General features: G+C 43.2%; 2 protein-coding genes across 4 annotated transcripts; one reads left to right on the top strand and one right to left on the bottom strand.

Annotated features, from left to right (window-relative positions):
* Nucleotides 1–96: 96 nt before the first annotated feature.
* On the bottom strand, nucleotides 97–9,589 carry orc1 (origin recognition complex, subunit 1). 3 transcript variants are annotated; one of them, XM_057338801.1, is made up of 19 exons: nucleotides 9,409–9,589; nucleotides 9,057–9,177; nucleotides 8,741–8,868; nucleotides 8,488–8,660; nucleotides 8,032–8,407; nucleotides 7,760–7,946; nucleotides 7,426–7,518; nucleotides 7,098–7,160; nucleotides 6,802–6,903; nucleotides 6,183–6,414; nucleotides 5,954–6,069; nucleotides 2,716–2,817; nucleotides 2,464–2,635; nucleotides 2,259–2,366; nucleotides 1,961–2,110; nucleotides 1,754–1,873; nucleotides 1,356–1,525; nucleotides 1,163–1,250; nucleotides 97–1,023 (listed from the first exon to the last, which is right to left on the bottom strand). In XM_057338801.1, the coding sequence occupies exons 2-19, from the start codon at nucleotides 9,152–9,154 to the stop codon at nucleotides 829–831; spliced, it is 2,673 nt and encodes an 890-aa protein (XP_057194784.1). In that variant the 5' UTR covers nucleotides 9,155–9,177; nucleotides 9,409–9,589; the 3' UTR covers nucleotides 97–828. The 3 variants fall into 3 exon arrangements, with proteins under 3 accessions (XP_057194784.1, XP_057194783.1, XP_057194785.1); XM_057338800.1 differs by having other exon boundaries at nucleotides 98–1,023; nucleotides 9,057–9,589; XM_057338802.1 differs by lacking the exon at nucleotides 7,426–7,518 and having other exon boundaries at nucleotides 98–1,023; nucleotides 7,098–7,163; nucleotides 9,057–9,589.
* Nucleotides 9,590–9,670: 81 nt separating this feature from the next.
* prpf38a (pre-mRNA processing factor 38A) lies at nucleotides 9,671–18,989 on the top strand. The gene is made up of 10 exons (XM_057338478.1): nucleotides 9,671–9,859; nucleotides 10,048–10,207; nucleotides 10,291–10,412; nucleotides 10,502–10,587; nucleotides 17,403–17,513; nucleotides 17,611–17,717; nucleotides 17,895–17,921; nucleotides 18,053–18,156; nucleotides 18,476–18,524; nucleotides 18,627–18,989. Exons 1-10 carry the CDS (start codon nucleotides 9,730–9,732, stop codon nucleotides 18,670–18,672), a joined length of 942 nt encoding a protein of 313 aa, XP_057194461.1. The 5' UTR covers nucleotides 9,671–9,729; the 3' UTR covers nucleotides 18,673–18,989.
* Nucleotides 18,990–19,282: the final 293 nt, after the last annotated feature.

Here is a 19,282-nt window from a genome sequence, read left to right as displayed (position 1 = left end):
CAACAACATTTCGGTTGCACTTCATTTTACAATACGTGTGCCTATAGTGTACTTAAAGTGTCCTTACCTAAGAAAGTACTGCGTAGTATAAGTTAACTACATGGTATAAGTTTAGGTTTAGGGGTAGGTTCAGGATTAGTACCTAGTTATTACCCAGTTATTATATTTACTGTAATAAGAACACAGTATGTACATGGGAAACAGGACTGTAAAAGAAAGTTCTACCAAAATGTCTATTCATGGGTGAATTCTCTTTAACAGCGTTATATGCTTTGGTTACAATTGATTGTACCTTCAGTAATTATGCTTTCTATATTTTGTTGTAACACTTTGTGTAATGATTATGACACATGACTTCATATTTTGGACTTTGAGTAAACAGCTTTATTGTATGAAGACGACACAAAACGCACGTAAAATATGAATAAATCAATGTTCTGTACATTTAAAGGTATTCAATTATAAATGTGTGATTTTTGCTCGTGTAATAAAATGTTTTAAAATTCTGTGCAAATTTTAAATAGAAGTGTGAACCGAGAATCGATCAACATAATCTGAATGGGTACAAACACTGTCAGCCATTTAAGGCACATTTAAAACGTATTACTTGTAGGACTGCACACGCACAACTTTAACCGTTAAAAGCTATGACTTATTCAGAAAATGCTGGACAAAATCTCAGATCAATTCATAAAGTCAAGTTCTAGCCATTTACAGAGGTGAAACACCAAATGAGACTTTCAAATCTGCTCCCTGAATGTCCAGAAAACTGGACTTGCTCCAAACAGGTTCGCAACGAGGCTGTTTTCCAGAGCCATCAAAGTATCTTCAGTCAGCCTTCAGAGCATAAAGCACATCGTCCTGACTAACGTTGAGTCGGATACGCAGCAGCAGGTCCAGACGGCTGCCCTCAAGGAGAAGCAAACGACAAGAACCAAGTCTCTGACAGACCGCCAATCCTTCAGACACGCTTGCCGGCTGCAGACCCTCCACACGACACAGAGCCTGGTGCTGAACAAACACCTGTGAAAAATGAAATGAAAATCCTTTTGGTAACTAAACATGTAATTGCATTCAGTTCATTCAGATTCAACACTCCAGATTCATCTGAATCAATAGCATTAAGATATTTTGCTCTGTGTGATTTGTTTATCTCAACTACCTGTTGGAAAGTGGCCTCTTCCAGACCCAGCCGGCGAAACTCTGCAATAACAGCTCTCAAAAAGAGCTGCTCCTGAAGAGAGGCGCACCTGTAATAACATTGAAATGGAATATAAATTAGATATCATCTTTCAGCAAGGAGGTCTGTCTTCAGCAATGTGTACACAATCACATAGACACACAATTGTTTTTACCTAATGGCTGTGACGTAGGAAGAGGAGAACATCTCATCCAAAGTCTCCATCACATGACTCATTCCAACCAATCCACTGCCTTTCTGCAGACCAGCAGAGTGCTCACAAATCTCAGTGGCCCTTCTGCAAATATCAAGGCAACGTCGTGCATCACCAGAGAGTGCTGCTACCTAAAAGACCATAAACACCATGAAACTCAGATTCGGAAACGCACTATTTGTATACTTAATACAAACATCTGTTTGCCACAAACAAAACACCTCTAGAGGCACCTGCTAGCCACAGAAACCCAAAAAGTAAGCAACCCAAACAAGTTCACTCTTTCTGAAAACCCAAAGTCTAAGAAAAAAAGGCCTCTCCCTCCAATAGATCTTAAGGAAATGACATGCTTTCACAACCTTTCTTGACACCAGCTGTAGAGCATCTTCTTCAAAGGCTTTCAATCGGTTCAGTCTTGATGTGATGATTTGTTGTAACTGTTTGAAGGTATATGGCTGGAAGGACATTCTTGTCAGACCCTACAAAGTGGACAAGCATTTACTACAGGCTACTCGTATCCAAAATGCACTTTTCTAACATCACAATACATTTCAGTCATTGCTTACCAATCGACTGGCCACACGATTTATCATGATCCTCTCAGGCAAATCCATAGTGTTTGCGATGGTTAGCACCACCAGGCGAGCATTGCGTCTGGTTGGCCAATCAAACAAGTTATACATCACGTTCTGTTTCCGGGTCCACAAGAGGTCAAGCTAAAGGGAAAAAAGCTATATTTAAGATCAAACACTTGACAAAAATAGCGCTGAAAGTAGATATGACGTCCAGCTACAAACTGTTTGCAGGTCGATGGATATTTTCAAGGAGTATGTGTGCATATTAAGTTTGTAACTGAGGTCTCACCTCATCGACTAGAAGCACAGTAGTCTCTTTTTTGGGTGCTGGGGCACTGAAACGTTTCTCTAGTAGGGCAGCAGCATGGTCAGGTGTTGCTTTTTGATCAGTCAGTTTCTAAAAACAAGACCAATCGACAAATTCGCATTAAATAGCACATTTAAAAACAAAGACAAATCAAGTGAGGGGGTGAAAAGGGCAACATTATATAGACCTGCAGTATCTGTACATAAGCCTGATGAGGGTCTGTCATTTTCATCCCATTGATTTCAATGAAGCGGAACTGAGGGATCTCGTCTTGTTCTGAGGCCTGGTGAAGGGACCGGATCACCTCATGGACTGTGGCAGTCTTACCGGTACCAGGAACACCTGAGATATACATACACCTGCAGAAGGAGAAAGACAAAAATGAACTTGGTGACCCTTTGGTACAGTCTGTTAAACCAGAATGACCCTCCAGTCTTACCCTCCGGTCCCATCAATGACTTTACTTTCCACAAAGTTGTAGATGTCTTGGAACTCTTGTTCTCGACAGGGCAAAGACTCTGGGACTGAAGACACATGTAACCTGTAGCAAACACACGGACATAAGGGAAAAAGGATAAAATGTCTATCTGTTCTCATATTCAAAATGTCATATTCAACACAAAAATACTAGGTGTGCATTGTCACTGGTCTCACGATTCGATTACGATTATTATGTAAACGATTCGATTCGATATCCCAGTGCATCGCAATGCGTTGCATCATCAATTTTAAACATCACTCCCTACACTTTGGTACCATGTACAACTTGCAGTGAAATGTTCATCTGGTACACTCCAAAGACTCTGCAACATAGAGGAGAATATAGAAAATATATGTAGGAAATATGGTCACACTTCAGTATAGGGGGCAATAATCACTATTAACAAACCATTAACTACGACTTTTCTCCCAATAAACTCTTAATTTGTTGCTTATTGATAGTTAGTAAAGTAGTTGTTAGGTTTAGGTATTGGGTAGGACAGAATATTGGTCATACAGAATATGTGCCAATAAACAGCCATTATGCCAATAATAGAGGCATTGACGTCACTTTCCCACGTGAACACGCCGGGACACGCTCCCTTGAGGGGTAAAACTAAGGCAACATGGCTGCATTCAATAGGAGGAACAAAAAAACGGGACTAAAACGCGCAATTATTTGCTGAAACTACAAGCAGCTGCACTCGACGGTGATCCATACGACTACATATGACTTACAAAGGAATCAGGTGTTCTTAGACACTCAAATGTTGCGAGGAATTGCGTTTCCTGATATTGTAACCATTCATTTTGCCCAGAGTTTTACCACTCAAGCAGGCGCGTTCCGGCGTGTTCCCATGGGAAAGTGACGACACGTGCATACCCTCTATAGGCATGCTAATAACAACTAGTTAATAGTGAGAAAATGCCGCCTATATACTGAAGTGTTACCGGAAATATATATACAAAGGAAAATAACAATAACAATATATTTCCAGTGCCTTGCAGAAGTATTCATCCCCCTTCATTTTATTCACATTTTGTTATGTTGCTGTCTTATCTTAAACTACTTTAAATGATTTTTTTATATTAATCTACACTCCATGCACAATAATGTCAAAACATAAAACAGATTTGTGACTTAGAACTTTGTAAATTTATTAAAAAATAAAACGAGTGCGTTGCATAAGTATTCATACCCTTAACTCAGCAGTTGGTTATAGCACCTTTACAGACTCGAATCTTTTTGGGTATGATGTGACAAGCTTTACACATCTGCATTTGGCAATTTTCTGCCATTCTTCTCCTCAGATCCTCTCAAACACTGTCAGGTTGGATGGAGATCATCAGTAGACAGACATTTTCAGGTTTATACAGAGATGTTAAATTGGGTTCAAGCCCAAGCACAAGCTGGGCCACTCAAGGACATTGGAAGTTGTCCATAAGCCAATCTTGTATTGTTTTAGCTGTGTGCTTAGGATCATTGTCATGTTGGAGAATGAACCTTCTGCCCTGTCCGAGGTTCTGAATATTCTGGGCTAGGTTTTTAATGATCATTATCTCTGTATTTTGTGCTGTTGAGCTTTTCTTTTACTCTGACAAATGCCCCAGTCCCCGCAGCTGAAAAACACCCCCACATCATGATGCTGTTTCCACCACACTTTACTGTTAAGACGGTATTGTACAGGTGTTGAGCAGTGCCTGGTTTTCTCCAGACATGATGCATGAAACTGAGATTCATCAGACCAGAAAATCTTGTTTCTGACAGTTTGAAAAATTGTTGAACCACGTTTTTGCATATTTCAAGTTTCCATGTATCTTTACTGAGCAAAGGCTTGAGTCTGGCCACTCTGCCATAAAGCCCAGATTGGTGGAGTGTTGCAGTGATGTTTGTCCTTCTGTAAGTTTCTCCCATCTCCATATCATGGAGCTCAACCAGAGTAATCATCAGCTTCTTGGTCACCGCTCTAACAAAGACCCTGCTCCATCGATGGCTCAATTTTGAAAGGAGGTCAGGTCAAGTAAGTTTCTCTAATGTGAAAGCTGTCAAGCGAACCCGGATGCGCACCTGGCTACCGAACCAGAGACTACCTGAAGGAGGTGGTCCGAGTTTGGTTGCTCTCGAACTGTGGCGGTGTTCGCATGAATATGAAAAGCAACACGGACCCGGGTGCGCACTTGATGAGGAAGTAAAGTGACCTGCGCTTGCGTTTAAGCCGCGTATAAGCCGATTACGATGTATTTCAATCAAACATGATTTTCCTTCTCTTATCAAGAGATGATAATGTTGATGAAGAGTGCAGGCTGCATCGTATTTCAGCACTGCGAGTGGAATCAGAGCCGCAGGTCAATGGTAATCCACTGTTTCCTCAAAATAGTCTGTTTGCAAGCAGCAGAAAGCCGTCTGCATGCAACGCACATACAGTAAACCCAAATGTAATTTACTCTGCTGCGCATAACAGCTCCAAATTAATAAAAACACAATATATTGATCCGTGTTCTGTTGTCTGTCATGCGCAGTGCACATTTTTGATGATGCAAGATGAACGCAAACGCACCAGGGTTCGACAGAATCAAGTTGAGTCTGAAGCCAAACCAACGCTGCGGGGGGCGCCGGGAACAATCCCTCTCAAGTTCGGACCGCAGCAAACAAGCCCAGTCTGAAAATGCCCTAAGAGATCTCGTGATTCCAAACCTTTCATTGAGGATTAATTGAGGCTCAGAGCTCTACTGGCAGTTCTTTTGACCTCATGTCTTGGTTTTTACTTTGATATGCATTTTCAGCTGTTGCACCTTTTATTGAGAGGTATGTGCCGCTCCAAATCATACTTATTCAATTGAATTTGCCACAGGTTAACTCCACTCAAAGTGTAGAAACATCAATAAGCAAAACGAATGCTTCTGAGCTAAATTTCAAGTGTCAGAGGAAAAGGGTAGGAATACTTATGCAATGTACTTATTTCAGTTTATAATTTTTAATAAATTTGCACAAAGTCATCACAAATCAAAAAAAAGTTTTTTGTTTTGTCATTATTGTGCATGGAGTGAAGATTAATGTAGGAAAGCAGACCCAGAGATACACAGAGAGAGAGAGAGAGAGAGAGAGAGAGAGAGAGAGAGAAAGAGAGAGAGAGAGAGAGAGAGAGAGAGAGAGACTGCATGAACCTACACTGAGAAACTTGCTGGCCCATGCTTACCGTGCTCGCGCTTCTTCCAGAACGTTCCCTGGCTTCCTGGCTGGCGCACTCCTGCTGGGAATGCTGGGAGTGGCGTGACGTGGTGTGCGTGGAGTGCGTGGAGTGGCTGGAGCAGTCTACAGTTACATTTAAAAAAAAAAAAGGAATATCTTGAAGCTAAAAACTCCAATTAAGGGCACAAAACTGAAAGCATGAGGGAGAAATGGTAAAAAGGACAAATCTGTGATACCTTTTTGCTAGGCGTTTTACGTGGAGTCCTCGCAGAAGTGCGGGTTTTCTCTGTTGAGCGTGGTGTCCAGGAACCCCTGCGCCTCTTCACCACGAGTTCATCTTCACTGTCGATATTTGCCTCCGCTTCCTCATCGCTGCTGCTCTGAAGGTCAATCTTTGCAGGTACAAAGCAGTCATCATCGTCATCTTCACCATCTGACTGCAGGTCACCCTTGTTTCCCAGCAAATTTCTTAAAAAGACAATATTACACACCAGACAAGGTTTTAAACAGATAACTTGACTGGCCAATCACTGATCCTTCACATCAATTCAAAAAGATCATTCAAAATGCAGCCCCTAATCACAAAAATTTTAGGGTAACTTATTATTATATTACATAATGTATTTGTATTAGTAAAGTCATCAAAACTATGGATAAGACAAATGGAAATATGGAAATTATACTGTGATTAAAAAACCTAAATCACTTTTCAGAGTAGACAACCTTTGAAAATGGGACGAAGAAGCTATTATTAAGCACATGTTTTTCATATAAAATGTTCAATAAGCATATATGGCTGTGGTGTTGAGTTGCATTAATACTTTTGTGACAGATGTTGCTCTAACATGGACTTACAGCTGCTTTCTGATGCGTGAGGACACAACCTGAGCAGACTTCCTCTTGGATCGAGGAGTGGCAGCTGTCAGAACGGGTGAATCTTCATGGTCTTCTTCGGCTCTAACAATTGTGTACAAGTACATGGCAAAAAAGAAACAAATGCGATACCATATCAGTCTAAGAAACTGGACATCTTGACTAATAAACTCTAAAATAGAGAAAGTGCACACCCTAGTGGTCAAAAAGAACAAATATTGTTGCTGGGAAAAAGTAACAACCCAGAGAATAAGATAGGAGAGACCTCCAGTACTTACAGAGCTGCCAAAGTTGGCTCTTTAAGTGCAGTGGAATCTTTCCTCCTGGATGGAGTTCTTGTCCTGCTTCGACATTCGATGTAACAAATTTCGGTTAGTTGTACTCGAAGTAAAATTAAATACAACTACACAAACAGAAAGTGAAGCAGGGGCCACCAGTGACCTGAATTAAACGTGTGCAGAGTTTCTTTTTTTACTGTGACACAACCCACACTGTATCCTGTGTCTGACAATGACAGACAAAGATATCCAGACCAATAAGTCTATATCCCCTGTGTCTTTGTGCCCGACACCCAAATAGGAGGGACAGAGGAAGAGTGCAGCTTACGTCTGGCCTCTTAGACTTGCTTTCCTAGGGGTCGCTTCCCTCTTCCGGGGAGTTCTGTCTGTGCCAAGTGGTGGTTCCCCAAGAGGCTGTAGCCTGAAAAATGTACCAGGAGGGCAGCAGGACTTACATAACCAGACTCTACTTACAGTTTTGCATGAGAATGAGATACAACGGTCTCTAACTAAACGGATTAGTGCAAAGGGCAAAACAGTTGAAGTGAGTATTTAAATCAACTTCCATCTGAAAAAGTCAGCTATGACATGTCAAACGTTTTAACTGGATGAACCCAGATATCACATTTCAGTAAATGTAAGCAATTAGCATAAAGACGTACTTGGATTCTCCGTCATTCTCCTGTGCAGCTGGAGAGATAGGCTCATTGAGCGGAGTCAGTCTAATAGAAATGGAAATGCGGCCCGTAGGAGAAGTATTCAACTTGGATGTCAGTGTTTTCCCCGTCCCTTTGGGTTCATCAAGAATCTCTTCCAGAACATCATCTCGGGTCATGTTTTTACTCAGACCTGTCATATAGTAACAGTAACACATCTGTTCAGAATATGCCAGCAATTTGGTCTGATGCAAATTTGAATAAAGCATGCCACTCACTGCACAAGTCAAGTTTCTTGCGAACATGGGGCCCGGAGGTGGCCCTGCTTCTCCTCTTTGCACTGAGAGCTTTAGCCGCGGAGAGTTTGGAGGCCGAATGAAGAGACTCCGCCTCCAAGCTGATTTTTCCGGTGCTCATGCTGCCACGGGTGAGGGGGACCGACATGGCCCGCTTCATTACTGTGAGGTCCGGGGTAGGAAGAACACGAGCCGGAGGCCCTCGTGATGACGATGGGGGAGATTTAGGGCTCAGAGGTGGTTGCAATATCTCAGAGCTCAATGCTCGGAAGGCTTTGGTATCCCATAAGAGTTTGACAAACAGGATGTCTTTGCTTTTGCCCTCTGGGAAAGGAGCTTCAGGAGGGACATACTCGATCTAAAAGAAAATGTATAAATAAAACGTTATTTAACAAAAAACATCTACAGAAGGTTTCAACGTGGAAAATCAGTCTGCACCTGTACTGCTGAAAGAATGGTCTCGGCATCCACTTCATTATCACACGAGCGGTCGCGGTAATAAAATATCTCTTGAGGATGAGAGTCTCTACCCAAGAGCTTTCGTTTGTTCTGAGGTATCTCACACATCCGCACAAACCACTGGACCAGAGCAGTCTTCTTTTTTCCTGAATCTGGACATAAATGTTTAATTGATCAACAAAGACTCGCATGCAAATCCATCTATTCTGGATAAAATAAGAGGTACTCCTACCATCATAGTACAGTTTGAGAAGTTGGGCCACAAAAGGATTGTCGTCATAATCTCCCTCAATAAGAATGTACTGGCCTAAAGACACTGTTGCGTTTTCAGTCCTTCCATCCACAGAAATGGTCATGGATCTGTGTGAGAAACGATCGAACCATTTCTGTCTTATTAATTACTACTTTTGGTTACAACTAGTTGGCAAATACAACATTGACGTCATCGATTAAAAGGCCAAGAACTGCACATACTCAAAAACTTGACGTAGAAATTTCGGACTTTTACATCAAGACGCACATCACCAAAACATGATTTTTGGACTTACTCGTGGTACAATCTTTTCAGTTTTCTGTCCTCACCAACTGGCTCTCCATTCCATCTGTAAATTCTTCTCATTCTCTGTCTTGTGATATAGCGGCTCATGGTACAGATCAGACGTATGAGGTCTGTACAGCAACACTTTAACAGTTAACGTAACTTACTGACATGAATAACTTTACTGTCCAAGATATTACTAGTTGCAGCCACATTAAGATCTAATCACCATAAGTGCCAACTAACATTCCTATCAACAAACAAAAGCGGATTATGGTTATGTTAGATATGGTTATTATTAATCGCTCTACAGTTCACTTTCCGTACAACTTTAAACACACACACTAGTAAGTTTTTTCTACCTCAACTGTTAAATTCCTTTGCAATGGTAGAAATGTCCAATATTAAACGCGCGTACACGCGATACTCAGAAACGCTGAAACTAAAACATGTATAAAGTTAAACACATTTTACAAAACAGCCAGAAACTACAATCATGCAACGCACACCAGTATTTCGCGCGCAGATGACCTTTGACGAGTATTTGATTGGATCGGAAAAACTAGTCCCCTCCCACTTGACCTTACGGAAGTGATGCACGTTTCCCCGGAAGTAATTCTTCTCGTTTTATTACTCCATGGGGCATTGGCGCTCCGTTCATTCGTTTACGTTTGTTTTTAATCATGGCTAATAGAACAGTTAAAGATGCGAACAGTATACACGGAACAAATCCCCAGTATCTTGTAGAGAAGATTATAAGGACACGTATTTATGAGTCCAAGTACTGGAAAGAGGAATGTTTTGGACTTACAGGTAGGTAAAATATTTTTACTGTGGTGATCTTACTGATTACTGTAATAGTATTTTAAGCAGTATTTACAAAAGAGACCAACTACAGTGACGTAAATAGTAAATACGACAAGTTAATGTTTACCTCCTAGGTTCCTATATCATGTTGAAGCTAAACTTTGTGTTTTTCTTTTGGTCGTGTGTAACGTTAGCTGAGCTTGTTGTGGACAAAGCTATGGAACTGAAGTTTGTTGGTGGAGTATTTGGAGGAAACATCAAGCCGACCCCATTCATATGTCTGACCCTGAAAATGCTCCAGATCCAGCCTGAAAAGGACATCATTGTGGAGTTTATCAAGAACGAAGATTTTAAGTTAGTGTTCAGTTTACTTATGTGCACTTCGCCATTCACACTTTGCATTGGCGTTTTCGTTGCTCATCTGTTATTTTTTCTAGGTATGTTCGTTTGCTTGGAGCAATGTACATGCGTCTGACTGGCACTTCAGTGGATTGCTACAAATATTTAGAGCCATTATACAATGACTACAGAAAAATCAAGACCCAGAATAGAAATGGAGGTGAGCATTTTCCTTTTAGCTCAATATTCTGCTGTCTGGTCCTTGCACAAAAAAAATGTTTTACAAATAATGCTTTTTCTTTACTTAAGAGTTTGAGGTGATGCATGTAGACGAGTTCATAGATGAGCTTCTTCATGCAGAGCGAATGTGTGACATCATCCTCCCCAGACTTCAGGTTGGTTGGACTTCATTTAGTATTGTTGGTTTTCTTTGGAGGTCTTTGAGGAAGTTTAGTGAAGGAAACTGGTACCGATCATATAATTAAAAAGAATGGGTTTATAATGGGTATGACTAGACACGTATCCCAAGAGACGAGATGAGACACGAGACCGGGTTCACGAGAACGAGGCAAGATTTTTTGACTTTTTCTAAAGAAATCCTCAATGATGAAATGTATAGGGAAAATTGTATTTTATTGTCTTTTATTCACCTTAACACAAAATGCAAAAAAATGTAGGCATTATAAAATCAACTTGTACTTTATGAAACAAATTAAACTTCTATTTTAATGAATTATATTATGCAGTAATAAACAATATGTAAACACTGCAAAATGTTTTGTCACAAACTCAAATGACAGGCAGTAATTGCACAACATTTATGCTTTTGTTTTCTTAACAGGCGTAGCTTTAAGTAAAGAGCTGTGGTTGTTTTCTCTATCTGATTTTGCCTAGTGCTCATGTTAGCAGAGGTGGCGATCATATCACACAGTCAATCCTCCTTCCTCCACTGACTGAACCCTCATAGCCTTCAGAGAAACAGTTAAAACTACATAAACACATCATGTTTTATGCTTACATTGCACATATGTAAGAGACAGATGATACTTTTGCGCCGCTGTCTTGCCATGTGACGGTGTAAAAAACGCCATTTTGGTTGCACGGAGCGCGCGTTATTTACAGTGTTTTGCCTGTTGTGTAATGAGCCCCTCCCGTTGATTTCCACAGCCAGTAAATATGAAGTTTTCTCACCCAATCACTGATGAACTGAGCCAGACCAGAGAATTTACCACAGGTCATGTAGGAATGCCTTGGAATTTACAGGATATTATTATGAGCGCAATGTTACTTCTGCTAACATTAAACATATCATTGCTAGCTTTCTAAAGGAACGCTACACATTACACAACGTGGTCAGCAATTATACCATTTCAATCCCATTGTATGTAACGTTATCCTGCTTATTACATTACATATAGTGCCCACTGCCCAGTTAACCATTTACGTGAAAAGCAAAAAAGTAATGGGTTGAAATATTTTATTAGCTAATTTCCAACACCAGAAATCATTCCTGGTATAAGGAAGGTCAGCCAGAGTTAAAAGTAAAAAAAAATTTGCAACCAGTGTAAACTGCATTCTCTTTAATGCCGAGTTCACATTGCCCGATTTTCAAAGTCCTTGCATCACTGTTCTTTTCACACTGCCTGACTATCTGGGGTAGCATTCAGTTGCTGCAGTGTTCACTTTGAACGATGGATCGGCGACAGGAGATTACACACTGCATGACTTTACAATAGGTCAGAATCGCCGACAACTGTCTGGTTCGCAAACAACGTTTCACAACCAAACGCATGCGAGAAGTGATGCATGATATCAGAGTTCTCGTGCGACATTGGTAGCCGTGCTTGCTGATGTTGTGGTATCCTCCCTGAACCTCATTTTGCCTTGTATCTTGCCTTCTCATTGGCTGTAGGTCATCGCCGATGTATGTTTCAGTCAGAACTCATTTCACACAGCAGGATTTTGAGTCACCGACAGGTGCATATATTTAGCATGTCAAACATTTCACAGGCGTCTGCGACGCATCGCTCGCTTTCTCTGAACGCGTCTTTGATAATTCACAATGTGTGATTCACGAGTTCACCTGCGCAGATAGCAGCGATGTTGCAGGGATAATAATGATAGAGCATGGGTATGAAGGTTTATGCGTATTTGGCGTGCTGTCCAGGGAGCGGGCTCCGAGCCTGCCGGATCTATCCGAACTCGAAGCACTCTACCCTGGCCAGGGCAAGTGCGCCGAGCTCGGAACCGGCTCGAGCCCAGAGCACACCCCCCAAAGGCATGATAAAGTGGGACAGCAGCCGGAGTACGCATAACCCCCCGAGACACGATGCTAGGCGCTGCGGAGGTGGTGACCTGCGTTCGGGAAGAGATGATAGGATGAGGGCTCCTTGGGAGATGTGTTCGTGAGGATACGGGAAGCTGGGGTAGGGGCTCCTCCAGGGACGGTTGAGGCTGAGACGATGAAATGAGGGTGCCTGCTGGAGTGGTGGGATGTTGGTTCCTGTAAGCGTGTTGGTTGCTTAGGTGGCTGAGAGCCGTGCATTTAGAGGTTATGATGATGGACATGTCTGATTCAGTTGGAGCAGGCAGGGCTTCGTGGGTGTCCCCGGTGGTAAGAATGTTTCTACACAGAGACGGCTGAAGAAGGGGCGTCTGCTGTGGTAGAGCGCGTGATGGAAGTACTGGCCCCTGCTGGGGTGAAAGCTGCTGCGATGCTGGCTTCTGCTGTGAAGTCTGGTGCGGCAGAGCGCGTGATGGAAGCACTGGCCTCTACGGAGGCGGTCGCTGCTGCGATGCTGGCTTCTGCGCTTGAGATGGAAGCTCGGGCCTCTGCGGAGGCAATTGCTGTGGCGACTCTGGCTTCGACGCTTGAGATGGAAGCACTGGCCTTTGCGGAGGCGATCGCTGCAGCGACTCTGGCTTCGACGCTTGAGATGGAAGCACTGGCCTCTGCGGAGGCGATCGCTGTGGCTACTCTGGCTTCGACACTTGAGATGGAAGCACTGGCCTCTGCGGAGGCGATCGCTGCGGTGACTCTGGCTCCGACACTTGAGATGGGAGCACTGGCCTCTACGGAGGCGGTCGCTGCGGTGATGCTGGCTTCTATGCTTGAGATGGAAGCAAGGGCCTCTTGCGGAGGTGGTCGTTATGGTGATGCTGGCTTCTATGCTTGAGATGGAAGCGCTGGCCTCTGATGAGGTGTTCGCTGTGGCGATGCTGGCTTCAGCTGTGATGTCTGATGCGGCGGAGCGCGAGATGGTATCGCTGGCCTCTGCGGAAGCGTTCGCTGTGGCGATGCTGGCTTCTGCGCTTGGGATGTAAGCATGAGCCTTTGCGGAAGCGGTCGCTACGGCGAAACTGGCTTCTGCGCTTGAGATGGAAGCACTGGCCTCTGCAGAGGCGGTCACTGCGGCGATACTGACTTCTGCGCTTGAGATGGAAGCACTGGCCTCTGTGGAGGCGGTCGCTGTGGCGATACTGGCTTCTGCGCTTGAGATGAAAGCACTGGCCTCTGCGGAGGCAGTCGCTGCAGTGATATTGGCTTCTGCGCTTGAGATGAAAGCACTGGCCTCTGCGGAGGCAGTCGCTGCAGTGATATTGGCTTCTATGCTTGAGATGGAAGCGCTGGCCTCTGTGGAGGTGGTCGCTGCGGCGATGTTGGCTTCTACGCTTGAGTTGTGGGCACTGGCCCCTGCGGAGGTGGTCTGGAGCGACAGATCTTGAGATAAAAGCTCTAGTGATTGCTGAGGCGGTTGCTGCAGCAGTGAGGTCTCCTGCTGGGGAGTTGACTGCTGAGGTTGTGGAGGTTCGAACCTGTGCTGGGCGAAGGAGGAGTTGGTCTGCTGGGATGCCGGATTGGAGCAGTACATCTTTGAGGTGCTTTGGAACCAGAAGCGTGTGGCCGGGCGGTTGGAGTCGTCAACGAAGAGGGGATCTGATGCAGCTTTGGTCTGGGGTTTCCTAAAGTGAAGGTAGGCTTGGAGGGTTTGGTAAGGTTGAATTGGTGACTGAAGGTTGAAAATATAGACGAAATGGCCTCTCCTGGTTTGGTTAGTCTTGCTTTGCTTGATGGAGTATGACATTGTCTCTGGATCGATTACTGATTGGATGGACTAGGGGTTAAAGGTGAATGTGGTGGAGATTTCAGAGGATCTTAGAAAACCGAAGAATGCCTAGATTAACATGGCATTGAGTGTGCAGGCGATGTACCTAGAGTGGTATCCTTTGCGGAGGGTAGAGGTGCATTTGGTTAGTATTTCCGAGGTTATGGGTTGCCTGGCGTCTGGACAGGTGGGCTGGGTTCTCTGGATGCTCTTGATGATCATAGATGTTTGTGAGCTTGCTATGGCTGGTGATTGAGAGTTGAATATGAGTTTATGGAAGAATGGACTCCGCTCAGGTATCCTTTAATTGAGCTGGCCTGAAGATTTATTGAAATGGCCTGAAGGTTTTTTGAAATGTTGAGGAAGGAGATGAATGAGGTGATGGTGATGAGAGAAATCGGGAAAGGGGATGTTGTACCCCTGGTGAAAAGACCTGAAACTTTTCCATGCGGTGAGATCTGCTCGGAGGGTCCTAGAGGAGACGGCCTGAATGATGGAGCTGAGAGAGGAATCGAGGAGGGTTTTCAGGGGGTGGTTTATTGGAAGATCAGCTCTGAATAGAGAGGTACCAGTTTGGGCACCAGCAGCTTGAACTTCTGCCAGAATCTGTGATCTGATGGTTCCTGAGACAGGAGGCGGTTCCATGCCAGTGCGTTGGCTGGCATGGGCATCGCTGATGCTGTGGCCAATGAGAATTGCAGACGGGCCTGTGGAAAAGAGAGAAAGGAGGGAATGGCAGCCACTTGAGCGGCTAGCGGAGGCATGCTCGCGCTAGCAGCGGCTTCTTAAGTGGCTGTGTTAGGTCCGGGGACCGGCGCCTGAGTCGCTAGCGGAGGCAGCCTCACGCTAGTGGTCAAGAGCCTGGGGCGGGGAAGGGGTATGAATGAGCCGGGGCTCCGGGTGGTAGCAAGCTAGCATAGCTTGGGTGGCTAGCAGTGTCAGCTACTGATGGGGCGTTGGCGGGAGCCATGCTCTGGAATGCGGCTGGAGGGATGAGCTGCTGGAATCTCTCGACTGGGTGGTCCATGGCGTCCTAGGAATCCGTGGAGCTACCCATGCTGGCTGGTGGCTTGCTTGCGCTGCTGAGGTGGCTTGAGGTGGCCTGCTGCTGCGACCTGACGATCGTAGGCTTTTTCTCATGAGCAGGGGTTTGAACTGGACATGTTGTGGTCGAATGTCATCTTGTGTAGCCGGAATATGATACTGAAAAGTCTGGGGATTTTTCGCTTCTGGCTGGGGACTGCCCCAGAGCCCATATGACTGGCAGGTATGCGACGATGTTTAGTTTCGCATGGCGAGTTTATGAGCGTATAAATGTCTCTGACACCTCAGTGAACGCACAAGGTCTGTTTGCAAAAGTTTACATCGATAGTGATAAAGTCTTGTGTAAGTGATACCTGTGCTTGAAGAAGGAGTTATTCCAGTGTGTGCATGATGCTTAGCTTTATGTGCGAGCAGGGAGACGCTGAGAGTGAGCAAGTTACCATATGATACAGAAACATTTTTTAGTTAACCAACAATCCCATTCGGAAGTGCCGATTATGTTACTAATCTCCGGAATTTTACGTTGTTTGACTGTCATTCGTTGAACACCACAGGCGCCGAGGAGGTGCACCCGTGCTGGCCAGCGATATACCATTCTTGAGTGCAACAGTGGCAACGGCATGACAGTGGATAAAGCAAAATGTAATTTCAAGTAAAAAGATTGTACTCACCCAGCTTCTTGCGTAACAGCGAGTTCGGCGGTTCAAACAATAGTAAACTCAGTTTTTACATCGTACATTGTGAGGTAACTGAAATGAGTCATAGAATTTGGGGTTGATTAGAGTGACTGCATGGAACGACAGAATGAATTGTTTCACCCAAGATGATTGTTTCTCTTTGCAGAAGATGGGTGTACAGCCATTGAAATGTTAACATGTTGGCATTAGCGTATCGTTATTGGATTGGGTCGAAATACGGTGATCTTGCGAGCCTGACTAGCATATGTTTACTGGTGCCGGCGTCTGAACACTCATGTCTCATTAGCAGTGAGCTAGCAGCGAGCCAGCGTTAGCAACGAGCTAGCGTACTGCCAGCAATTGCATCTGGGAACGAACGAGGTGACGTGCGCGACGTAAACCAGCGGGGATACGGAATCACTTCCCGAAACTGCGAGGAAGATGTAAGTGGAAATGTTGCTTTACGGATCGGGCCCGCTGCTTGGCTGCAGCGCTTTTAAAATCTGTAGGATCCCTTGAATACCTTATGTCCTTCCTGAGTTAATGAAATCCTTTTAGAGTTTGGTTTTCGTTTGGGAATATTTATTGAAAAGCAAAAAGAACAGTGTATTGCAAACAAGCTGCTGTTTTGCGTGTGCGTGTATGAGCAACGCTGTTGTGAAACGTCCGAGACATGATTATTACTTGTAAAGATCCTCGGACATAGCATCGAACGAAACTTATCGATGCTGATCGAAGCAGGTAAGATGGTTTTCCTATTTATAAGAGTGCTTGCTTGAGCTGATAGGGTAGACGCGGTGATTGCTGATGGTAGACCAGCCGGGCTGATTAAATGCTGGGTAGATGCGGTGATTACTGATGGTAGACCAGCCTGGCTGATTATATGCTCCATCTCCTCCCAAACTTTGTTAATTAAACATCATTTGTCACTCTCATGAACGTAAACGCGTTTAATCTATAGCGTAATTGTGACACCAAAGGCTTGCCATATTGCAGACGCGTGCAATCATTGAAACCTGTCCGTCTAGCGTGTGTTTACATAGAAAGATGGTGGGAAAGTAGCACAGCGGGATGTAAAATCACGTTGTCTATGAATGGCCGGGCCGGTCACTGTAGCTCACAGCACGCACATACTTTGTGCAGTTATTAGCGTGTTCTGTACAGTAATGAAAACAGGTCGCACCAAAACAAATGTGCATTCACAAAAATGCTCCCAAATATATTTTGAGGTCGCACAGGTTAAATTTAGGGAGCATATGCAACTAAAATGGTAGCAGTTTTGAGCCCAGCACTCCATCATGCCAATTGAGTAACGAAATTGTGTTCTCATGCCACAAGATCTCGTCACAACCTTAAGGGGAATGTTTGTTTTTGTTGTCACAGAAGAGACAGGTTTTGGAGGAGGCTGAACTCCTGGATACTCGCATTAGTGCCCTAGAGGAAGACCTGGATGAGGTGGAGACCAGTGATGAGGAGGATGAGGAAGAAGAGAAGGTAAGTGAACTCACAATGGTGACAATTCATCCATGCTAATACTACAAACATACAAACTTAGTGGTTTCATGTCGTTATCTTATCTTGGGTACTGTAGCAGGAAAGAGTGCAGTCACCAGAGCCACACAGGAGGGCTTACAGAGATATGGATCGGCCACGCAGATCTCCATCTCCACGATACAGACGAAGTCGCTCACCCAGAAGGTCATTTAAAGCTCCACTTGTCAATTTTGCACAGTGTTTTTACTATTATAGAATCCATAAATGTTACACAGCAGTTTACATTATTTATCACAGTATTATTTCAAGTTGATCATATCAGTCATGACAGATATAAAATAAAAATGAATGTTCTGACTTCGTTTTTTTTTCATGTTTTAGAAGGAGCAGATCACCTAAAAGAAGAAGGTATGAACAATATGTTAAATACATAACTAAAATGTTTGAATTTGTTATGTACATTATTATGGTCTTTTTGTAAAATTTTATTAAGATGTGTGGCTGATGAATCGATTAATGCGGTTGTCTGATTAATTCAGCCCATCACCGAGACGTGAGCGAGATCGGGATCGCCACCGCAGCAAAAGCCCCCGTAGACATCGCAGCAGATCCAGGGACAGGAGACATCGTTCCAAATCTCCAGGTACAGCCAAGCTATTACAAAATATGCAATGTATGTACACACAACAAATTATTAAATGGTTAAAATTCTAAATTAAAGATCCATTTAAAATTTTGGAATAAAATCAAGGCAGAGTGTTTTTGGAGTTGTAATGGTTATATTTAAAGAATAGTTTACTGAAAAAAATTCTTAACCTCATGTCATTTCAATGTATACAATATTTTTGTCCATGTTGCTCTACACTGGAGCTTTTAATTCAAATAGGTTCTTTTGGTCAGATTAAATGAGGATTGAATTAATACAATTAAAATTTCATAAAAATATGAATATTTTCCATCAGGTCACCATAGAAGCCACCGGCATCGCAGCCACTCCAAATCCCCAGAAAGGCAAGACTCGCATAAATGAACTGATTTTTTAAAATTATTGTTTTATTTTGTACTGTCTTGTTTTTCCGGTTGTTTAATGCTGTGTTTCTTTTTGTGTTACAGTCGGTCTAAGAAGAGTCATAAGAGTCGTCGAAGAGGAAACGAGTGATCTCAGTTTTTCTTTTTTTTTCTTTTTTGTATAACATTTTTGTAGTCTGAAATGTATGGAAAAAGCAATTTCTGTCATTAAAAGCTCAATCGTCTGTGTAAATGACCAATGCCAATTTAGTCCTAAGGGTTTTTTGTTTGTATGCCGTTTTATACACTTAACTGATTTACAGCTATAATTTAAGAAATTTTGTTTTTCATCTGTTTGTAAGTGTAATTCACTTTATCAGTATCATCTTGAATGAACTGTACTGTGCAAAATAAACGTGTTGTAGTTTTACCAGTGAAGGATAATATAAAGACAAAAATGAAACGGTACATTTTCACAGATGTTCATTTTTTAGTAGGCTATGTCTAAAACAACTTAAAGCAGGACCTAACAACCGATTTAGTATTTGAGGTCAATTTTGTAATTGTAAGACCTAGACGGGAACATTTCAATTTAATTAAGTGAAATCTTGAAGTTATAATTGAAATAACTTGCTGGGTTAAGATGTGGCAGCAAAGTATAAAATGTGTAATTTAGCTAAATAAAAACAGCTGGTGCTTTTTGTCTGCAAACCCTATACTTTTTAAAGAAAGTAGAGATACAGACCATTTATTGAAGTCAG

The sequence above is a fragment of the Triplophysa rosa genome, linkage group LG7 (assembly GCF_024868665.1).
Source record: "Triplophysa rosa linkage group LG7, Trosa_1v2, whole genome shotgun sequence".
Taxonomy (NCBI): domain Eukaryota; kingdom Metazoa; phylum Chordata; class Actinopteri; order Cypriniformes; family Nemacheilidae; genus Triplophysa; species Triplophysa rosa.
This window is presented reverse-complemented; position numbering and strand designations above follow the sequence as displayed.